General features: G+C 45.0%; 1 protein-coding gene across 5 annotated transcripts in view; it reads left to right on the forward strand.

Annotated features, from left to right (window-relative positions):
- gwl (serine/threonine-protein kinase greatwall) overlaps positions 1–22,269 on the forward strand; it is a 441,324-nt gene that overhangs the window by 45,146 nt on the left and 373,909 nt on the right. For all 5 annotated transcript variants that reach the window (XM_055075653.2, XM_055075651.2, XM_055075650.2 and 2 more), the window contains exon 3: positions 1,988–2,088. In XM_055075653.2, coding sequence (XP_054931628.1) covers positions 1,988–2,088 — 101 coding nt within the window. The remainder of the gene's footprint in view (positions 1–1,987; positions 2,089–22,269) is intronic.

Here is a 22,269-nt window from a genome sequence, read left to right on the forward strand (position 1 = left end):
GTTGTTTGAAAATAAAACCAGTTGTTAGAAAGCGCTCGTCCTTGTGTTGCTCCTTTTCTTTGTCCCTGTATGTTTTGCGCACAAAAAGTTTTTCTAAAAATGGACATTCCTGTTGCATTTATCTCTTCAACCGTCAATCCACGTAACCTGCCACCAAAAAACGGTGGCTGGAAAAGTGTTTGATGGCCCCTTTAACAAAGCATGCTACAGTCCCCTGTATGGCGCCGGTAAGTGAAGCCTCCGCATACCATGTGTTTGGGAAAGGTGGCATGCATATAGCGCATGTGCCAAGAAATAAACTGAGAAAGAATCTTGTCAACGGAGAAGGGCACCCTGCCTCGATGCAATTTTTCTAGTGTTGTAGACAATTTACCATGTGCAGATTGCAAACCATCTATATCAGCGAGACTGAAAATTTAAACAGACATTTGGGAAGCAACACTAGAATGAAGTCAAGAAAGGAAACATGTTGACAAATGCCTTAGTGGAGCACATCCAGGCTTCTGAAGAGACCATAGATTGGGATAGCGCAAGCGTACTGTTACGGGGATGTTAGGAGTATATAAAGACTGCATTTACAATATATATACAGGATGAGTCAGCGTAGACAAGATGGCTGACCGCCAACAACATGCAGCAGCCAGCGTCTCGCAATCTTCTTCCTCTCTTCATTCATCCTTCTGTAACACTATTGACAAAAGACCCAAATGTGTCATCACGGCTTCATGTAGAATCACTCATCATTCGGACTACTGACAACACGCTTAACAGAATCGATGGCAATCTCCACCTCAGCTACGCAAAGTCACTTTGGCACATATTCAAGAGTACATTACCTGTTCCAGCAATGACCATTTTCAATTTCTGTTTTGTAAACAAGGTACTGTTATGAAGAGTTGGGCTTTTAAAAAGGCGGACACAGGACAGAGTTTTTTTCCTGTGTTCATTCTTTCATACGTGCACCTCTTCCTAACATATCCATGCACCAACCAGCCTAGCAAAAAGTTCTAAACAAAGTACAGGCATCAAAACTTCAAGTTCGTAGTTTTACTGGTCCGTAACAATACTTATAATTCTACTATGACTTTACCTGGCCAGGTTGTTTCCTGTTAAACACTTGACTCCATGTATAAAAGTACAGTTCAGTGCATTTTTGTACAAAAAGCATTTCACATTTAAGAACTTGGACTGGCTTGGGTAAAAAGAACCTGACTTGTCTACAACCAAAGCAGTTGGACAGGAAACCACAAAAGCATGAACTTATTATTGGAAGGATGAATTTTTCTTCAACTGTAAAGCTTTTTTTCTGAAGAATCCGTATGGGTTTCCTCTGCAGCTTCGTGCTACAGTCGGGTGGATGACGATTTTTCCCTTTCGGAAACTTTCTTCCATCTTGCAGGCTCTCGTAGGACTGCTTTGCCATAGCTATTATTGCCAACAACAATTCAACATTTCAGGAACCATGAACAACATGAAAATCTGCTTGATAAAAAAAATACAAATTTTTTTACGGCTAGGCTGGCACTAATCACGTGCTTCCCATCAATGCCCAATGTAGAATTGCTATCGTGCCTACCTATCACTGTTTACAGCATCAGCCTGTTTTTGTGTCCACTGCAGGACAAAGGCCTCTCCCAGCGATATTAAATTACCCCTGTTTTTGCGCGGATTCCAACTCACGCCTGCAAATTTCCTCGTTTCATCACCCCACCAAATTTTCTGCTATCGAGTCTACAAATTCGAGTCTACACTATCGAGTCTACAAATTGAAAAATTCTGAACAATATTCTATGGCATTCTTCACGTTACCATGGCAACATTGGACAGTCTGACCAGTAAGCTTTCCTTTATTCTAAAAAAAAAAAAAAAAATGGACATCATAAATATTGGTTGTTGGCCCCTCTAATTGCTTGTTGTCTTCATATGATTGGTTGTCTCAAAATGACACATTCATTGTCTCACTCACCGATGAAATATGTTCATGCAGCAAAGTGTACCTGGCACAGAAGAAGGGCAACAAAGATCAGGTCTTTGCCATCAAGGTTGTCAAGAAGAGCGAAATTGTCCACAAGAACATGGTTGACCAAGGTGAGCCCAGTTACTTTGTCTGCTGGCTTCGCATGTCACATTTAGAAATGAAATTATCTGGCTCTGGGTGCAAACAGATTGGTGGCATGGACAATATTGACACGTGTACTTGTTTATCTTTCTCGGCTGACTGCTTTTCACCGTCTAACAAATATTGTCATTTAGTACAGGACTCGCCCCCATGTATCGGAAGTTTCTCAACTGTTATTGATGGTTCTATCCACTGTCCGTTGTTACTGAACCTTGTGTAATCTGATTCTATGTGCGACGCAAAATGTGGGGTACTTTCTGGAAGACACGCGGGTACCAGCGATTACTCTGGAACATACGACAGTCGCCGACTGTGTTTGCTGCTATCGTTGTGCTTTGAGTGTAGTCTGTTTTTCTGGGCACAGGCTTGCCCAATAAAGAGTCGGTTCGCCATTCACAGTTTTGCTACTGTGTTCTTGACCGTCACTACCACACGACATTTGCTGGAGGTGCGTTCATGTACCGGATGCAACGACCGCGAAGAAAACCCCAATGTCGTATCCACTGAGGAAGCTGCAGGCTAAAGTACCTGCCCTCTGAACATGGTCTTCTACCTGAGGCAACAAAGAAGATTGTGGCCAAGTGGCCATGAAGATGGGGACCAAAGAACGCCGACCCCCACATGTCGGAAGAATAGAAAGTTCGGTTCTTGGTGCAGGGTATGAAAGAATAACTATTCGCCGGATTGATACACAACCTACCCAAGACTCTTGCTGAATTTCTTTTGGAGGGCACAACGATCGAGAAGACGCTTCAAATGGGCACCAGGCAATACAACTGCCGTGCACTCGCAACAAACTGCACCGAAGCTTAAGTGCTAGGCAATGATGACCTGCACGAGATCAAAGCAGTCATATGAGAACAGCTGCAGAAGTTATGCCCAAGGTCACAGCCCCAGGTGGCCTCGATTGCTGACATTGTCATAGCGGCGCGTGCTGCTATCAGTGCGCGATTGGCGAAAGACTGGAGACGACTGTAGTCCAACCCGCAGGCAAGCGAAGAAAAGCCCCGCCTTTATTTCCACAGCAGTTTAAGTACAAGCAGTGTGACGTCAGTGACATGTGGTTCTATACATGGGTCACGCACAATGAATCGCCGCGTCATGCTGGAGCCTGCTTTCAGCCGCAGGGAAATACATTCCAGCACATCCCCCCATTTTGCAAAATTAAAGAGTGGTTTTCGTGCGTGGCATTTAGAACACCCGCACATGAACAACAAGCAAGAACCCTCAGTGGTAATCGACCACAAACAAAACCTTATTCATCAATCCGGTATTGAACTGGTCGCTTGACCACTCTACCAGACTTGGTCACGGTCACTAAAGCAGAAGGTACTAAAGTTGAAGTCATAGCCCCTGATGCTAAAGGTAATGAAGCTGTAAAGGTAGCGGGTGACTCCTTGTTCATAGAAACCAATTCGGATGAATCACTTTCATTTGGAAACTCGTAGCTGCCTTCTGCCTTCCTCTGTTCTGGCAAGCAGTTAGGCATTTGTCGGTTACGCCACAGTGTACTCCCTTCCTGGGTGCGTATTATGTAGAACCGCAGTGTGCGTATTATGTAGAACCGCAGTGTAGCGGCTGTGGCTAGCACCGTTGCCGTGGCCTTCATGTCCATTACCCAAACGGAATCACCAGCTTTTAGTTTATTCAATTCCCGGGTTCTGTGGCACCTGTTGTAGTACCGTGCTTGTAGGTTCTTGTTGGCACTGTCTTTAGCCCCAAGATTAAGCAGCGGTGGCTGCAATGGACCACGCAGCTGCAGTGCCATTGGAACTCTTGTCCTAAGACGCCAGCCCATGAGGATTTCAGCCGGACTAGAGTCAAGAATGCCTGGGGTTGCCCTTTAGGCAAGCAGAGCCAGCTATGAGTCATTAGATTTAAGAATCAGGGACTTAACCTGAGGGTGCCTAAGGCTAGTAGTGACGTGACCAAAGCCTAATCGTGTGTACTTATCAAACTCTGTACAAAAAAATTGTGGCCCATTGTTTGTTACTACGGTCTCCGGGATGCCATGGTGTGCAAAAATGCTTTTTAGCCTTTCTATCGCCGCAACACTTTTTGTTGAGTGAAGTAGGGCTACTTTCATATACCGTGACAGGTAGTCGACCACGAGAAGGTAATGACAGTTGTTAATAAAGCACAAGTCGACCGTAACTCGTTTCCACGTGAAACTTGGTGTTGGAGCTGAAATCAACGGCACCGAGTTCTGGGTGACAAAGCACGCACAAGTAACACATTGTTTCACTTGTCACGCAAGTTGTTCGCCGAGGCCTGGCCACCAGACCTATTCTTTTGCCAAAGCTCTAGTCCTCGAGATGCCCTGATGTCCATCATGTAGTTTCTTTAGTACTTCCTTTCTTAGGCACTGAGGCACCACCAATCTGGTCCCCTTTTGCAGCATGCCATTGCATTCGGAAATTAGTGCTCGTTCCTACCAGTACGGAACTAAGTAGCAAGGAAGCTTTGGTTTTTTTCGGCCAGCCTTGGCGACACAACTTAAGCAAGGCATGGCAAATGACGTCAGTATTTTGCACATTGCATATTCTGTTAACAAAATTGTCACCCATTTAAAGCCCTTGCACAGATGTTTTGACGAAAGACGACACTTCAGACATGGTCAGTTCACCGGCTAGTTTATCTGCTTTCGTCGGTGCACTTGAAAGAGCATCCGCCGTTATCAAGATTTTACCAGGAATGTACACAATATGAAAGTGATACAGCATCAGTTGCATTCTGAAGCGCTGAACCCTTGGTGGCAACACATCAATAGGCATTTTACCAAGCAATGAACCAAGAGGTTTGTGGTCTGTTTCAAGCATCACCTCAATACCTCTTATGTATTCGTCGAATCTATCGGCAGCCCACGTTAACGCTAGTGCCTCCTTTTCCACTTGTGCATAGTGCTGCTCAGTTTTAGTCAGTGACCTTGAAGCAAACGCTATTGGCTGGTGCTCGCAATTGCGTTGTTTCTGGAAAAGGACGGCACCGAGACCATAAGACGAGGCGACCGCCGAAGGAATCGTGGGAAAGCGTGGATCGTACATAGCCATGCACTTCGCTGAGCAGATCAGACATTTCGAGCTTTCAAAAGCCATGTTCTGAGCAGGGCCCCAAGCCCAGTCGGTCTCTTTCTGCAAAAGCTTCCGTAGCGGGGCAGTGGCTTGCGCCAAGTTCGGCAAAAAATGGCCTAGGTGGTTGGCCATGCCCAGAACACTGTGTAATTGCGATATATCAGAGGGTGCTTTCAGCTCTTGAATGTCTGAGTTTGGCCGGATCTGGCTGTATGCCTTCCTCACTGAGTAAGTTGCCCAGAAAGCTTATGCTTCGAACACCGAACACACACTTTGCTTTGTTTAGGGTAACATTAGACTTGGCCAGCTTAGCTAAGACGTTCGATAGTCTAGAGTCATGTTGTTCTTTGCTGTCACCAAATATGAGAATATCGTCCATCAGGTTAACAACGCCAGGAAGGCCTTTCAAAATTTCAGACATTCTTTGAAAATACTCTGGAGCTAATGTAATCCCGAACGGCAACCTAGTGAAACAGTACCGCCCAAACAGTGTAATGAACGTGGTCAGCTCTTCTGGGGCCTTGCTGAGCCGCACCTTATGGAAGCCGGAATTGGCGTCCAATTTGGAAAACCATTTTGCACCGGCAAGAGAGCCCAGTGCTTGGTCGACACTAGGCAATGTGTATCTTTCTCTTCAGACAAACTTGTTCAATTGCGTAAGGTCTACACAGATCCTTACATCTCCCGAATGCTTTTGTACAGGCACAATGCCTGCACATCACTCTGTCGGCTCTTCGACTTTACGAATGACGCCTATTTGTTCCATCTTCTTGAGTTCTCGTTTTACAGGCTCCTGAAGTGGTATAGGAAACCTGCGTGGTGCGCTTATTGCAAAGAATAGCATCTGGTTTTAGCCTTATTGTATACTTCCCGGGCATAGTGCCTAACTTTTTGAAAACCTGAGGGCACAAAACTTCGTAGTTAGGTTCCTTGCGAGCCACAGAGTCAACGAACTTGATGTCTCCCAACGCATCGACAGCCGGCAAACCCAGCAGTACATGGCGCAAAGGACTGACCACATAAAACGTTTAGCGAGAAGTTTGTCCCTTCCAAAATATATCCGCTTGAAACTTGCCCAGAACATTAAAGTGGTCACTGCTAGTGCCAGTAAATACCTCGTTGGCCTTTTCCAAACTCGTGGAAAGTCCCTGAAATGATGCTGGAATTACGGTCATTTCTGCACCTGAGTCGACCTTTGCGAAAACAGGCACGGAGTTAATACCTGAACATAACACGCCTTGGCGCCAGATGCCACGACCGCACCCAATAAAGCCTCCCTATGTCCATTTGTACAGACGACAGTCATACCTTTCGCGGGTAGCCTGGAGAAGTCCCTTTGAGGCACACATTGCCGAAGTGTCCCTTTAAGCCGCAGTTGAAGCACCTCTGGTCCCGTGCTGGGCAGGCTGTCCTTGGGTGCGAGTTTCCTCCGCAGAAGATGCGCAGTCCCTCGGAACAAGCTGATGTCAGCCGGGTTTCCTTGCTGCATTACGGTTGCCGGCGGTAGTCCACTGCGTCGACGTTGATGTCCTCACATGGCTTGCATGGTGTGTATTCGTGGACTTCGTTGCAGTTTCGAAGTTCTTGCTGCTGCTGAACAGTCTCTTTTAGGCGGGCCCTCGCCAGAGCTGTTGCGAGAGACAGCTTGGGATCCATTTGGAGCGACTCTGAAAGTTTTTCATCCCGCAGGCCCACAACGAACAGGTCCCTGGTGAGGCACTGATTGAATTCTCCGAAGTCGCATTTGTCCGCCAAGACGTGTAGAGTAGTCATAAACTGGTCAATTCACTCGCCAGGCATCTGGTGCCGCTTGTGAAAGCAAGTGCTCTCGTAGACAATCTTGCTCTCCTTGATGAAGTAATTGTTGAACTTCTCATTGACCACCTCAAATTTCTTAGACTCTTCTGCAGAAAGATTGAAGGTGGCGAAGATGTCCCTTGCTTGTCGACCCATGGTATAAAGCAGAGTGCGTACTTGTGCCTCTTCCGAGCACTCACTCAGGCCTGACGCATAGCGATAATCGTCAAAGTGCAGTATCCACGCCGGCCACTCCATGGTAGTGTTGAAGTCCAGCGGTGTCGGCTGCTGAAGGCCCGGCAGCGATGCAGTGATCATTGCAGCCTCCTTTTCTGACGTCTCAATCCTCTTTTTCCAATCGCTTTTAAAAGTGGGTGGATCGCATCACTTCTGACACCATGTCGTAGTGGCGCCTGCTGCTATCAGTGCGTGATCTGCGAAAGACCGGAGACGACTGTAGTCCAACCGGCAGGCAAGCAAAGAAAAGCCCCGTCTTTATTTTCACAGCACTTTAAGTAGAAACAGATTGACTTCAGCGACACGTGATTTCATACATGCGTCAGGCACAATGAATCGGCGCATCATGTGGTAGCGTGCGTTCAACCGCAGGGATACATTCCAGCACAGACATAGTAAAAGAAGAGCTTCAGCAGTGACAAGTACCAGAAGTTCCAGCATTGCCGCAACCCCAGCCAGAAGCAATGACCTATGCCGCCGTTGCCCATTTCCAAGGTCCCCTTGGACGACTGCTCCAGGGCCCTGTAACGCCGCAATTCTGTCGTCAACCACCGGCGCCGTTAGCACGGCCGCCCGTCTCCCAGCACAGCTACCCGAGGATGACCGACATGTGGCGTGCCCCCAAGCACTACCCGATCTGCTATCACTGTGGGGAAGCCGGACATGTCTACCACCGATGCCTGTACTGCGTCTTGGGACTGTGAGGGTTTGCCATCAATTCACTACACCCACAGCAGGGTGAACGGCCATGTGATATCACCGATGATCTCACTGCCACTCAGTGGAGCCCTCAACGACTGTCTCGTTTGCTGTCACCAGGGTGCTGCCACAGTGCCTACCATACACTGGCCCAGCCTGGGGTCGGTCTGTCAGCCTGTATCCAGAAAACTAAAAGCAGCAACTGATGGAGGTGCGGTTGCTGTTCGTTGAAATGATGCTCCTCCACCACCGAGGACGCCGAAGAGACTATCTTCACAACATAACAACATGCCGCCATCCCGACGAAGCCTGAAAGCAAAGAATGTGCCAACCAAACACCTGATGACCCGACATTCCAGCCACACATCAATGCGATGCAGCTATGATCTGGTGCCAAGGCTTAACTGCAGCGCAAAAGAAAGAGCCACTGACCTCGACATGTTGCTCGACAGCCACACAGTCACCACGTTAGTAGACACAGGAGCCGACTACTCTGTCATGAGTTGGCCCTTCACCACCCAGTTGAAGAAAGCTAAGGTTGTGTGGGAAGGCCCTCAAATTCGGACCACTGGAAGACTCCTAATAACGCCGACTGGAATCTGCACGGCAAGAATTACCATTTATGACTGGATCTACCCTGCCACCTTCGTTATCCTCCAACACCTATTGGACCACCAACATCCTACAGAGGTCCAGCAGAGATCCGAGATGGGACATTCGAACGTCCCTAAGGCATATGTGAGAAGCCTGTGGATCATTCTTTAATGTCCATGGGATCATCCCGCGCACGCGAATTAACGTTCATAGAAACGTCCCACGAACGTCATAATGGGATATTCGGACGTCCAAGAGATGTTTAAATATGGATTATTCTTATTGCATAATCTCGAGTGCATCCTAAGGACAGTTTTGTCAGGATTTAGGGCGCTTTTGGGACATTTTGTCTTACCAATCGTCCAAAGGGTGTTCGTGGGACATTTGGTTGTGGATTTAGGATATCCACAGGACGTTCATATTGATTATAAATTAACATAATTGGGACGTTCCTCATGATGTGCCTTAGCAGTGCATTTTTACATACAATTAACAAAGCTTGGTCTGGTTTTGTGTTGGCTTGTTAGGCAATGACAAAAAGGAACTGTATGGCTCTTGAAGATCCATCCCAGCAGTCCAGTAAGGCGACCGAACATTCTTGTCATGCAAAAGCTGAAGTGCCAGGAATACAGCCCACTACATCCCTAAGCATGCTAAAGAATTCTGCAGTGCAGCTAAGCATTGTGCACATAATTCCTTGCTACGATAAGCTAATATGTTACATACAACTTGATAAAGCTGCATTAAATCAGAACATATAGACATGCAAGCTATACTTCCTTGTGCTAACAGGAACGAAACTACAGAACTAAGTTCTGTAGTTTCGTCTGACAATCATCTGACAATCTCATTAAAAATGCAGCATTTAGTTCAATAAAACATTGCAGGAAGACCTCAAGTTCAACTCTCAAATGCACTCAGCAGTTTTCAGTGAAGTGCACCAATGCAAAAATAAAACTCAATAATTTCATCGTACAAGCTCAGCCATTAGGAGTTGTTCATGATGCATCATGGTTAGTAAAATTGCACGCGAATTAACCTGTTTACAAATGCACTTTGGGTAGCAAGAAAATTTAAGAATTCACAGTGGAGCCACTACGGAAGTTATCATGAGGCTTGCTGCAGGCTCACTTTCGTGTTCGCAGGCACATTATCGCAAAATTTGCTCAACAGTTCTGATATATTAGCCACTTTAAGTTACCAGAGCTTTTCTCTAGGCATATTTAGTATTTACCCACACTAACACGAGTTATGCTAAAGATGTCACAACTACATAAGGCATTAACGAAATTACTTGACTAGTTCAGTGGTCATATAGACACAAATAATAGGGATGGGTGAATATTCGGTGGTATCAAATATTTGATTGAATTATTCTCTATTCGTTATTCGCTTCTATTGGAATTCAGGTGTTTGATGTTTTCAAATTATTTGCCCCCCCCCCCCCCCCCCCCCCTTCGAAAAATTGAATAATCGCACTGTATTCATCGGAGCGGTATACAGGCCTCCGAACTCCCCAGTAGAACACATTATGCTGCTAAGAGAATTCATGGAAACACACGTGAAAGAGCAAGATAGCATACTGTTACTAGGTGATTTTAATCTTCCGGCTATTGATTGGGATTCATATGTAGCCGGTGACACAGATGTTACATCTTCTGAGTTGTTCTTAGATTTAATATATTCATACAATTTAACCCAGCTTGTTAACCAATATACTAGGGAGTGTGCAACAAGGTCATCTGTACTTGATCTTATACTAATATCAAATGCTTTGACACTGCATGTGATTGACTGTCTTGTTGATGAAGGGCTATCTGACCACAAAATGATTATTCTGTCCATGAACATGTCATCGTACCCTTTGCACCAGGATTCAAGCATCCAATATCTAAACTTTCAAGCTGCTGATGATGTTAGCATCTTGGACTACCTTGAAAGGTCGTTTGATAACTTTATGTCTGTTTATGAATCCAATGGTGGCACTGACGATCTCTGGGACTTTTTTTCCAAGGTTACGATGCATTGCATTACGCGATTTATCCCTATAAGCGTCAAAAAATGTAAACGAAATAACCCCTGGATTACAAGGGAAATCATACATGTCAAACGGAGGATAAAAAGGAAACGAAAAGCTTGTTCTCGAGATCCTAGCGTCCAAAACAAGACTTTGCTTCATAACATGAAGCTCGACTTAAACCGTCTGATCAAGGAATCCATGGAGAGATTCTTTAATGTAACACTGAAAAATTTCCTTCATAACGCACCTAGTAAATTTTGGAGATATGTGAACCCTTCTAAAAAACAACACAAAGACGAGGATGAAATGATTAACCAAGAACGCACAGAAAATTTCAATTCCTTTTTTTCCTCCGTGTTCACCAGTGATGATGGCACACTTCCGTACTTTCGTGACACCTCTGACCGCTCTTCAGCATCTGACCTTCTCATCAACGAGGCAGGAGTCCTGAACCTTCTTCTGAGCATTAACATTAAGAAATCCCCGGGCCCCGATGGCATCCCGAATGAGTTCCTATATAGATATGCTCCATGGGTTGCTAAATATCTTACCATAGTCTTTCAATCTTCGCTCACCCTGGGAACATTTCCTACAGCCTGGAAGCAAGCTAAAATAATTCCAGTTTACAAAAGTGGGAGCACATCTGAGGTAGGAAACTACAGGCCTATTTCTCTTACGAGTACCTGCTCCAAGCTACTTGAGCATATAGTTTGTAAACATCTGTCAAATTACCTGGAAGCTTACGAGTTATTGTCACCAGCACAACATGGCTTTCGCAAGAGGTTGTCTACAACAACGCAGCTTGTTCAAACCGTTCACGATCTTTCACAAACTTTAAATTGCCGAGGACAGGTCGACCTAATTTTTTTAGACTTCGCCAAAGCGTTCGACAAAGTATCACATCCTAAACTTCTCTTAAAAACGAATGAAATATTTAGAAATCCAAATATTACTAAGTGGCTTAAATCCTACCTTCAGTCTCGTGAGCAGTATGTTGAAATAAACAAAATTAAATCCATGCCCAAACCAGTTTTGTCTGGAGTACCCCAAGTCAGTGTCCTGGGTCCCCTTTTATTTCTTATATTTATTAATGATTTGCCTTCCGATATAACTGTTCCACTAAGGTTGTTTGCAGACGACTGCGTCATTTACAATAGGATCGGATCTTTAAGTGACCAGTTAGAACTTAACAACAATTTACAAAGAATATTAAAATGGTGTAATGAATGGCAAATGTCACTGAACCCAGTAAAATCAGTTTGTATGACCATAACAAGAAAGAAGGTGCCCTTGCGGTACAAATACAGCATAGGTCCACAGGAACTAAAAAGAGTAACAGAATATAAATATCTAGGACTAATATTTACTCAAGATTTGAGATGGAATGCGCATATCAATCAGGTGTGTAGCAGACCAAATAAAGTCTTATGGGGTCTCAGGCGAAGACTGTACAGCGCAACTCCTGAAGTGAAAAGCTTGGCATATAAGGTATTAGTAAGGCCAATTGTTGAATACGCTAACATTATATGGGGCCCACACACTGTAACCAACCGTCATAAATTGGACAGAGTTCAACGACTCGCCTCCAGATTCATATTTAATAAGTATCAGCGCGTGCACTCTCCTACTGAACTATGCAGACGCGCAAACCTCTCCGCTTTAAAACTAAGGACTAAGTTTGACCGGCTGAAATTTTTCTACCTAATTGTTCATAACCAGGTTAAACTTAATTTCACTGATTTCTGTATAATTTCACCAGATCAACGCTCCAGACACAAGCACAGTTTATACATACACCCGCCAGTTACACGGAATGATATATTCAAGTATAGTTTCTTTCCTAGGGCGATCAAGGAATGGAACGAATTACCCAATCCACTTGTCACATGTTCCTCTGTCAGTGCTTTTACTGCTGGTTTAGAGAATCTTATTTTTCCGGATATGACTGCATCATAGCATTTGTTTCTGATGCGCATATTACGAGTGTTTTGTCTTTGATCACTGCATGTCACTTTTTACAGATACTGCTATTGCATTGTTCTTTGTTCAACATGTACCGATATTTTGTATATGTGTTGTTGTATTTCTATCCACTCCTGTAATGGTCCATCCTTGGACTGACAGTATAAATAAACAAACAAACAAACAATAGGCAGCTGGAAGCCACGGACGGCCGGTACAAATACACATCTTGGAAGCTATGCTTATATGTCATGGCTGCCATACAACAACCGTAAATCTCTAAGGCTATACGTTTTTGCATTAAAGAGGCGGAAATGTGTGACGTAAAAGACCAAAAACGGCTCTACCGTCCAACCGAAACGAAGCGGCGGAGTCCGCATCACCACAATCATCAGCGGAAATTGTATGTGAATAACAGCAACAACGGAACACTTTCATTTCATTTTCATTTATTTGTTGTTTGAGACATACAGCTGTCTCAGGTGCTGCAGCAAAAGGCAGTATTCTTGCCTGACAAAGGCTGCAGCACCCAAAACATGTTGACGCTCTACAGCAAACAACAGCACAACAAGTGTTACAATTTTCAAAATATGATAACATATCAAAGCAATAAAGAATTCGAATCTTAATGAGAACATGTTAAAAAAGGAAAACAAAACAATAGCATTCAGGTACATAAGGAAGTTATACAATAAAGCAGTGAAGAAAATACGTTTTAACAGATTTCTTGAACCTCAAGCTTGATTTCGAGGTTTGTAATTGTTCCAGGATTGTGGGATTATTGTTTAGTAACGTCGATATTTGAAAGTGTAATGCCCGTTTCCCGTAGTTCGTACTAGTAAGCGGCACGGCGGCCGCATTTCGATGGGGGCGAAATGCGAAAACACCCGTGTACTTAGATTTAGGTGCACGTTAAAGAACCCTAGGTGGTCGAAATTTCTGGAGTCCTCCACTACGGCGTGCCTCATAATCAGAAAGTGGTTTTGGCACGTTAAACCCCATAATTTAATTTTTTTTTTAAGTACGAGTAAGCGGTATAGAGATTGTGTCATGTCTGAGATTATACGGAGTTTCTTAGGTGGCAAAGGTCTGAAGACAGAACGCCTCGAGCGATAGTTTATGCAAAAACAGGTGGTCTATATGGAGTATGCCAAACTTATCAAAAAACGGTTTAGTATGTGCCAGAACAGGTAGGTTGCAAACTGCCCTTACGGCTCTTTTTTGCAGCCTATATAGTGACATAAGGTTAGTTTTGGTAGTACTTCCCCAGACCAGAAGGGAATAGTGTAGACGGGAGTGAATTAGTGTGTAATATGCTGTTTCTTTAAATTCATTGGAATAAGATGCTTTAACATGTTAATCATTCCCGTCGCTCTACGAATGTCGGCTCTGACGGTCTCTACATGAATGGACCAATGCAGGTTTTTGTCAAACCATACACCTAAAAATTTTACGCACTTCGTATTTCCTATAATGCGCCCGCCCCCCAAACTTAACTTGTAGTGGCCCATCAGCTGCTTTCCTTTAAGTCTAAATATGACATACTTTGTTTTTTCGCAGTTCAGCTGTATTCTATTTGAATTTAGCCAACAGTTGAGGTCCCCCATCCATCTATTGGCAGCGTTAAATGCTTCTTGAATGTTATGATCAGAGAAGAAAATGCTGGTGTCATCTGCATACAAAGTTATGCACGGTGTGTTTGGGATGTTAACAATATCATTAATATAGAGAAGAAACAAAGTTGGGCCTAGGATTGAGCCCTGAGGAACACTGCGCTTTAAATCAAGAAGTTGGGACTTAGAATCTTTTAGGCAAACAAACTGCTTATGGGAGCTGAGATAGTTCTTAATTAAAGCATATGCTTCACCTCTTATGCCATACCAGGGTAATTTTCGAAGCAAAATATTGTGATTAATAGAGTCAAAAGCCTTTCAGAAATCCAAAATCACTCCAATAGTGTAAGTCTGTTTTTCAAAGTTCTTAATTAAGTGGTCTTTCGCATGCAAAAGCGCTTGCCCAGTAGACTTTTGTTTCTGAAACCCGAATTGTGCTGGTACTATTGCTTTGTTTTTTGTCATGTGCCCAACTATTCTTTTATTTAAAATGCGCTCTGGGATTTTAGAAAAGATAGGAAGGACTGAGATGGGTCTGAAATTATTGAGGTTATCTAACGCACCCCCCTTATGCAGTGCCACTACTCTCGCAATTTTCATGAGCACAGGAAATTCACCAGTCGACAAGACGAGGTTGCAGATATGCGAAAGCGGGTGACGTATTACTTGCGCTACACTCTTTATAGGCTTTGTAGTTATTTCGGCCGCATGCGCAGTTATTCTTTAGCGTAGATATGACGTCTGCTATCTCGGCTGGGCTTGTTGGGTGCAGGAATATAGTGGGCATATCAGAACATCTACTGTGTGCTTTACATTGGCCTACAGGAGCATCGCTACACTGCGCAGCAGAAACCTGGAAATGCGAGTTAAATTTGTTGGCTAGGCATTCCCCTGATAATGTCATCCCATCGATAACTATTGACTGAGGACAGTTCGCTTTGTTGCCCGTCATTAATTCTCGAAATGTTCTCCAAAGCAGTCAAGGATTGTTTGCAGCCGTAGTGAACTTATTCTGATAGTACTCGCGTTTAGCCTTCTTCATTTTAGAGTTTGTTTTATTTCGAAGCTGCTTGTAGGCTTGCAGGACGTATGGATCTTTCGATTTAATGAATGTTTCAAATAACCTTTTACGCAGCTGCTGGGGACTTCGCAGCTGCTGGGGACTGAGGGCCGGGGTTTGATTGTTGTGTTCATACAGGAGGTTGTGGCCAAGTACTGCACCAGGGTGGCCAATCCTGCTCTGGTGAGGGAGTGCGTTACCGGTTCTCGTCACCGGGATCAGGCCACACTCCAAGCCTGTTTATGCAATTTTATCGACACGCGGATTTTTAAAAAAAAATCCAGTGGAAAATTGCGCGGCACCGGGATTTGAACCACGGACCTCTTGCACGCGAGGCGGGTGTTCTACCTCTACGCCACTGCTGCAACGATGTTTTAGTGCACATCAACAAAGTCCGTACTTCCATCGCTCGGTACAAGGACGTCCGGATGGGGTATTGCACAAAGTGGAAGATGTAGACGCATTCCTTATCGGTCGTGCGTGCTGCACGCGCTAGAAGAAAATAGCTGATTTCTTCAAATAAAGCTCCCACGTCGGGACCGGAAGGCCAAGCCTTCCGGTCCCGACGTGGGAGCGGCCCACTTAGCGGTTAATTATCACTACTTGCAGGACCAAATAAAGTTTTCCTTCCTTCCTTCAAATAAAGCAGCCTTGAAGTGAGTGAAACATATTTATTTGAGAGTATACTTGTCTGCCCACGCATCTACTGCCAAGGTACATCATTTTCATTCCTAGGTTTGTCCAATGGCTTATAACTGCAAGTTCTTCATTACAACAGTATTTCAATATAACGGAACGATTTTCGGCAGTCCTGCATGATTCGTTATATCGAGATTTGACTATTTTGCAGATGCATCTCAGCTAGTAAACGAACTTTAAAAGCCCTCTGCAAGGGTGAGGGGTACAAAGGAAGTCAGTAGGAGGCCTACTGTGGGCTGGCTCATTTCAGCGGTCACAGGCACATAATGCAATATTTGCTGGAAAGTTCACAGGTGTCTTAGCCATGAAGGAAGCTACTCCAGACTTTCTGCGGGCCTGTTTCAGTGGTTGCACTCAGTAAAAGTACTAAAGGATCCTATAAGCAGTTGCAGACACAAACATTACTAGAGAGTTCACAGGTGCAAAAGCAGATACAGTGCAGTCCACTTATAACGATACCACATATAACGATATATCGGTTATAACGATGGGTCGACATGAGAGTGTCATTTTATGCATTAGGTCTATGGGGAAAAAAACCATTTATAACGATAGGTTATTCACCGCATATCGGATATAACGATCAAAATTTTGCAGTCTGGACGGCGTTTTCCGTGCCAAATAATCGTAACGATTGCGTTGCTTAGTTCCCTGAAACGAACGATGTCGAGACGAGGCGATGTTTACCTCCGTAAGTTCGTATCTGCCGCCATTACCGCGCAGCGCGTCTCGCCCCGCCCGTGCACGAGTAGGCGCAGCCAACGTTGGCGCAGCGCGCCACAAGATGGTGCTAGCTGCTTCATGCGCGTCGGCCACAGTCGCTCCGATAGAGAGAGAAAGAAAAAAAGAAGCGACAAGCAAAGTGGCGCGGTGGCGCCCGTCCCGCGTCTCTCTCGCGATAGCAGGCTGATGCCACCGAAGCAGCGTGCAACAAACGGTTCAACCCAGTTCGAAGATGGCGCCAACAAAGCGCCAAGCTACGTCGCTTGACACGAAGATTGATATTTTGCAGGACTCTCGATGCGGCTTCAAGGTGAGCGCCCTCGTGAAGAAGTATGAGCTCGTTCAGTTAACGATATCAACCATCTTGAAAACCGGGAGCACCGCGATTGTGAAGGCAGGAGCTATCAGCGGCCATTCCGATCAGCGGAAAAGGGGTTAGAGACCCTTTGTACGCCGATGTTGAAGAGGCGCTTTACCAGTGGTTCATCACCAATTGCTTCAAGAAGGCGGGCTTTGTGCGTAAGGACGAATTTCCCCAACCCGCTGAGACCGACCCGGTGGAATTCGCTGACATAACCGAGCTCTGGGAGCTCGTTCCTACTGGTGACACAGGTGGTGTGTCGAAGGAGGAGTTTTTGACTGCAGACAGTGCTGCCTCGTTCTGCGATGAGGTCACCGACGAGGCGATCGCCGAAGATGTGCTGTCTCGACAGACGCAAAGTTGTGCGACGGTGGCGACGGCATCAGCGACAGTGGCTCCTTGACCCCGACCACGATGTCCACGCAAAGTGCACTCTCGTCGATCGACTCCTTAATTGATTTTATGCATGCTAATGGATTGCCGCCAGTGTTCGCGCAGCAGCTGGAATCCATGCACACCGCGGTTGTGAAGCTGAAGCTGCCGCAAAAGCAAGTGCAGATTTCGGACTATTTCGGTGCGCCTAATCCTTGACACGGTCATTGGCGCTAGAAATAAAGTTTGTTTTTCACGGCCTACTGTATACATCATCTATTCTTTAGAGCAAGTAGCGAATTCGAGTTCAGAGCTGCAAAGGTAAAGAGCGCAAACGCGTTAAAAAATTTTTTTTTTGGTAACTGCAGTCCAGATATAGCGATCATCGGTTATAACGATCATATTTTTCGTCTTTCTCGATATCGTTATAAGTGGACTGCACTGTACAAGACGATTGCTTCAGCACCAAACCAAACTCATGTCACAGGTACTAGAAGTTACAAGATACTTGCTGTACTTGAATGGTCACAAACACGAGTTCACCATAAGTGTTCACATGCTCGAAGCCCTCTAAGCAAGTAAACATAAGCTGAATGCGACCTTTCTGTGGTTGCAGCCAAATATTGCTGAAGTCGTCACAGGTACCTTGGCGACTACACGATTAACTAAAGGCTTCCAGCATGCTTGCTTGAGCAGTCATAGAGAGAAAAATGCATTATATGAGTTCACCTGTACCAAAAGCTAACAGAGGATTTGTGTGGGCTTGCTTCAGCGGCCACACACAAACAGAAGTTCATCCTAAAAATTCACGGGTATCGGGCAGCCTCGATGGAAGTTACCAGAGGCAGAGCATGGCTGTTATTCCATGGCAGCAGATACAAATACTTCTGAAAAGATCACAGGTATCTTGGCGACTAAGCATTTTACTAAGGCTCACTGCAGGCTGGCTCAGCAGTCGCAGACAACTACATTGCTGTTCACATGTACTAAGAAATTTAGTGGGGCATTTCTGGGGATTTGCTTGAACAGTCCCAGAGACAAAAATTAACCCACAGTTCACAGGAACATCGGCCCAAGCAGCAAGAAGCCCCACTGCTTCAAGGAAAATCGCCGGCTGCCTGTACAATACACCGCGAACCTGAAGGCATGGATGACCCGGGCCATATTTAGCAGCTGGCTCGAGGCCTTCGATACCGACATGCGGAAGGCAGGCAGGTCGGTCTGCCTCTGTTTTGGACAGTTGCAGTGCCCATCATGTTGACGTCGTGGAGCTTGGAAACGTACGCTTGGTTTTTTCTCCCCAAACGGCACTTACGTGCTGCAGCCGCTCGATCAAGGCGTCATTCGTAGTGTCAAATGCGCCTACAGGGAGAGGCTGATTCAACGTCTGCTGCTGAACCTCCAGTTGAAGCGTCCCACCGTAGTGGACATATTCATGGTGCTTGAGATGGTGGTGGCCACATGGGTTGCTACGTCGCCAGCCATGATAGCTAATTGTTTTAAAAGTGCTGGCTTCATTGCCACTCGGCAAGCATCATGCGCTGATACAGTGGCGTCGCAGGAAGATTTGCCTGAAGGGGCACTCGATGACAGCGCAGTGCCGCCATCGCTGGCCCACGCATGGGATGAACTTTCTGCCGTGACAGATGGTGTTCCGGATGGCCTCAGCATCTACGAGTTAGTTCGTGCGGATGAAGGTCTTGTCGTGCATGAAAAGATGACTGATGAGGTCATCATAAGTAACGTTTGCGAAGGTGCCGACGACGACCACCACCACCGGATACTTAATCATGAGAAGACGGCGAACCCGTGGGATGTATTGAATGCCTTCGACATAATTCGTTCATTTTTCAGTGAGCACGATGAAGACGTGGCAATGGACCACTTTTTGCAGTAAAATTGAGTAAAATGTGAGTAAAATTGCTGCAAGGCAAGGCTCGCCAAAGTAAGCTGACTGACTTTTGGCAATAAACTTTTTTTTTTTTGCATGCCAATTCCCTTCCTTGTCTTTTCTGCCTCATTCTCGCGCTAACTAAATTTTCCCGCAAAAGCGACATTTTTTGCTTTCGCCGGCGATTTCGTTATTGCATGTTTCAACTGTATCCACCATGTACATGTTAACCTGCACTTCTAACGCCAATCTGCTGGTTCTGACAGCAACTTTACTTCCTTGTGGCTTTATACAAACTTGGTGAGCTACAGTCATCAGAAAAGAAGTTGTGATAATTTCAATTCTGTGCAACACAGCATAGCTTGTCAAATAGCTGTCAGCATAGCTTTGTCAAATGAGCTGATAACAGTAAAAAATGTCGCAGTGTTGCCTGAAAAACGAAGCAGTTATTACGACCGCAAATTACCAGACAGATATAATGAAGCAGCTGTATGTGTCATCGCCAGTATACACTACATTAAACCTTTGCTTCCTTGTTAAGGGGGAGCCTGCGCCTGAAAACTCTTCTTTAATTCTTTGTCGATCTTGATGAAACTTGCTGAGTTTATGTATATCAATGTGCTAGTTTTAAATATACATCCTATTTTCTTGCAGAGTAAATAACTTTCCAGAAATTGAAGACATTCAGCTTTATTGAATAATTTTCTTGGGGGTGAGCTATCTACCAAACTATACATGGCATAATAAATATTCACACACGAAAATGATGTGGAACTAACAAATAGTGCAAATAAGCAAGTTTGGTGTTTTTACCCAAGTTTATATCAAATGAGAACATTACAAACTTCAGTTAGAGAAATCCATCTAACTGCTAAAAAAAAAAAAGAAACATTAAAAAAAATTTAATAAAAGCAGCAACGTTATTTCATACATTTGCACTCTACACAGCTTCGCATTTCTGAAAACAAAAGCATTGCAGTGATTGCACAAGTAGACACGGAAATAATGCACCTCCAATACGGCATCATGAAAATTGTGGTTTTGAGAAAACAACAAAAAACATTTAACCGCTGATATATTGAAAGATGGAAAAAAAAAACCCGCCACCAATGGCCATCAGTAGGCACTACGTATAATTCATTGCTGTTTGGCCATTGCCAGTCAACGACATAGCATACACTGTGAGTACGTTCACTTAAGAAGTATTACACGTTATAGGGCCCTCAATTCCCCGTGAGCTCTATCCCGATGCAACTTCACCGCAGATCTCGCAAACCAGTCAGTTTAGTAGTGAGACCATAATCCTGATCACTCCACACCAGCTATGCAGAACCACCGCAAGTATTACACAAGAAAACACCTAGAGATTATTCACTGCTACAAGTCTTACAGCAACGTACAGAGTAGTGGGCTTCGCGACCGAGGCTGTTGCACTATCGGTGGTCGGATCTTCAATAAAACGCCGAATCTTTCGCTCCTTGGCCGTCGTAGATGCAATCTTTTCGAGTGTAGCTTTCTCATGTGCTCTTATCCACTTCCTCTTCAGTTATTATAGCCATGTCCAATTCTTTCGCGAGTGTAACCAACATGTGGATATGCGTGATCCGGCAAAGCAGTTGAGGCGTCGACGTTCGGCGGCGGTACGGCTTCAGCGGCGAGCTGCTGGGTATCCTGTGCTGACTGCGACTGCAGAATCGCTTTCGGAAGTTTATTGCATCTTGTACGTTTCTGCCCATAATGACTCACGGAACGAAACTGTGTCGGACCTCCAGCATATCCAGTGTCGCAGTCGCGAGACTAAACTGGCGGATGTTTCTCCTCGTTTGAGCGCTTGTGATCCTTGGAGCCAATCATGACTCGCCATCTTGGTCACATGCTCGAAGTGGCCAATAATAGCATGCGCTACGAATTTCTTTTTCTGTTGTTTTTTTGGGACCGCAGCGCTGGCAATGTTGACGTCCGACAAGTAAAGAAAGCCAAAATTGTGAGCTTTTGAATGATACCAAAATAATGGTGCTGGCAGACTGTGTAGTTATGGAGTTATGCGCAAAGAAAATCGTGCGCAATTTGTCCCTAATTTAAAAGGCAACGCTTGCGGAGTCGCATTTTTTAGGTCACGATGACGGAAGAACTGCGCAGTATTTTGTAACCAAATTTCAGAGATAGGCGCGGAAACACGTCAGGAACGTGGGAAATATAAATTGAAAATTCAAATTTTGGGTTGATTTTCGGTTCCACGGACCCGGGTCCCCCCTTAAGCTAACAAACTTGGTGTGGTGCGCAAAGCAAAACATGAACACATCTCATTGACGGTAAACTCGCTGTAGGCACGCTGGCGTGATGACGCGAGGTAGTAGCGATAAGCGATTGCTTCTTGCGGCTGCCAGCTGCAATGCATTTCCAGAGCCAAGTTTATGCGACCTTCAACACTGCAGCTGCACAGGAACAGCGCTCACGAAGCCACAGCCCACTGCGGTGCACATCTGCATCAGCAGAATTTCATAAGGAGTGCCCCTACAATTTCTATTGCAATAATAAAAAAATATCAGGTGAATGTCAACTTTATAGCTACACTAAGAATACAATGACAATATGGAGATGCAACAGTCTCGTAATCTTGTCCAATGCGTCGCGCACCAATGTGAATACATCATCATCATCATCATCAGCCTAGTTACGCCCACTGCAGGGCAAAGGCCTCTCCCATACTTCTCCAACAACCCCGGTCATGTACTAATTGTGGCCGTGCCGTCCCTGCAAACTTCTTAATCTCATCCGCCCACCTAACTTTCTGCCGCCCCCTGCTACGCTTTCCTTCCCTTGGAATCCAGTCCGTAACTCTTAGTGACCATCGGTTATCTTCCCTCCTCATTACATGTCCTGCCCATGCCCATTTCTTTTTCTTGATTTCAACTAAGATGTCGTTAACTCGCGTTTGTTCCCTCACCCAATCTGCTCTTTTCTTATCCCTTAACGTTAAAGCTGTGTTCGAATCCCGGTGCTGCGCAATTATCCACCGGATTAAAAAAAAAAAAAAAATCCGTGTGTTTA

The sequence above is a fragment of the Dermacentor andersoni genome, chromosome 2, assembly GCF_023375885.2.
Source record: "Dermacentor andersoni chromosome 2, qqDerAnde1_hic_scaffold, whole genome shotgun sequence".
Classification (NCBI taxonomy): domain Eukaryota; kingdom Metazoa; phylum Arthropoda; class Arachnida; order Ixodida; family Ixodidae; genus Dermacentor; species Dermacentor andersoni.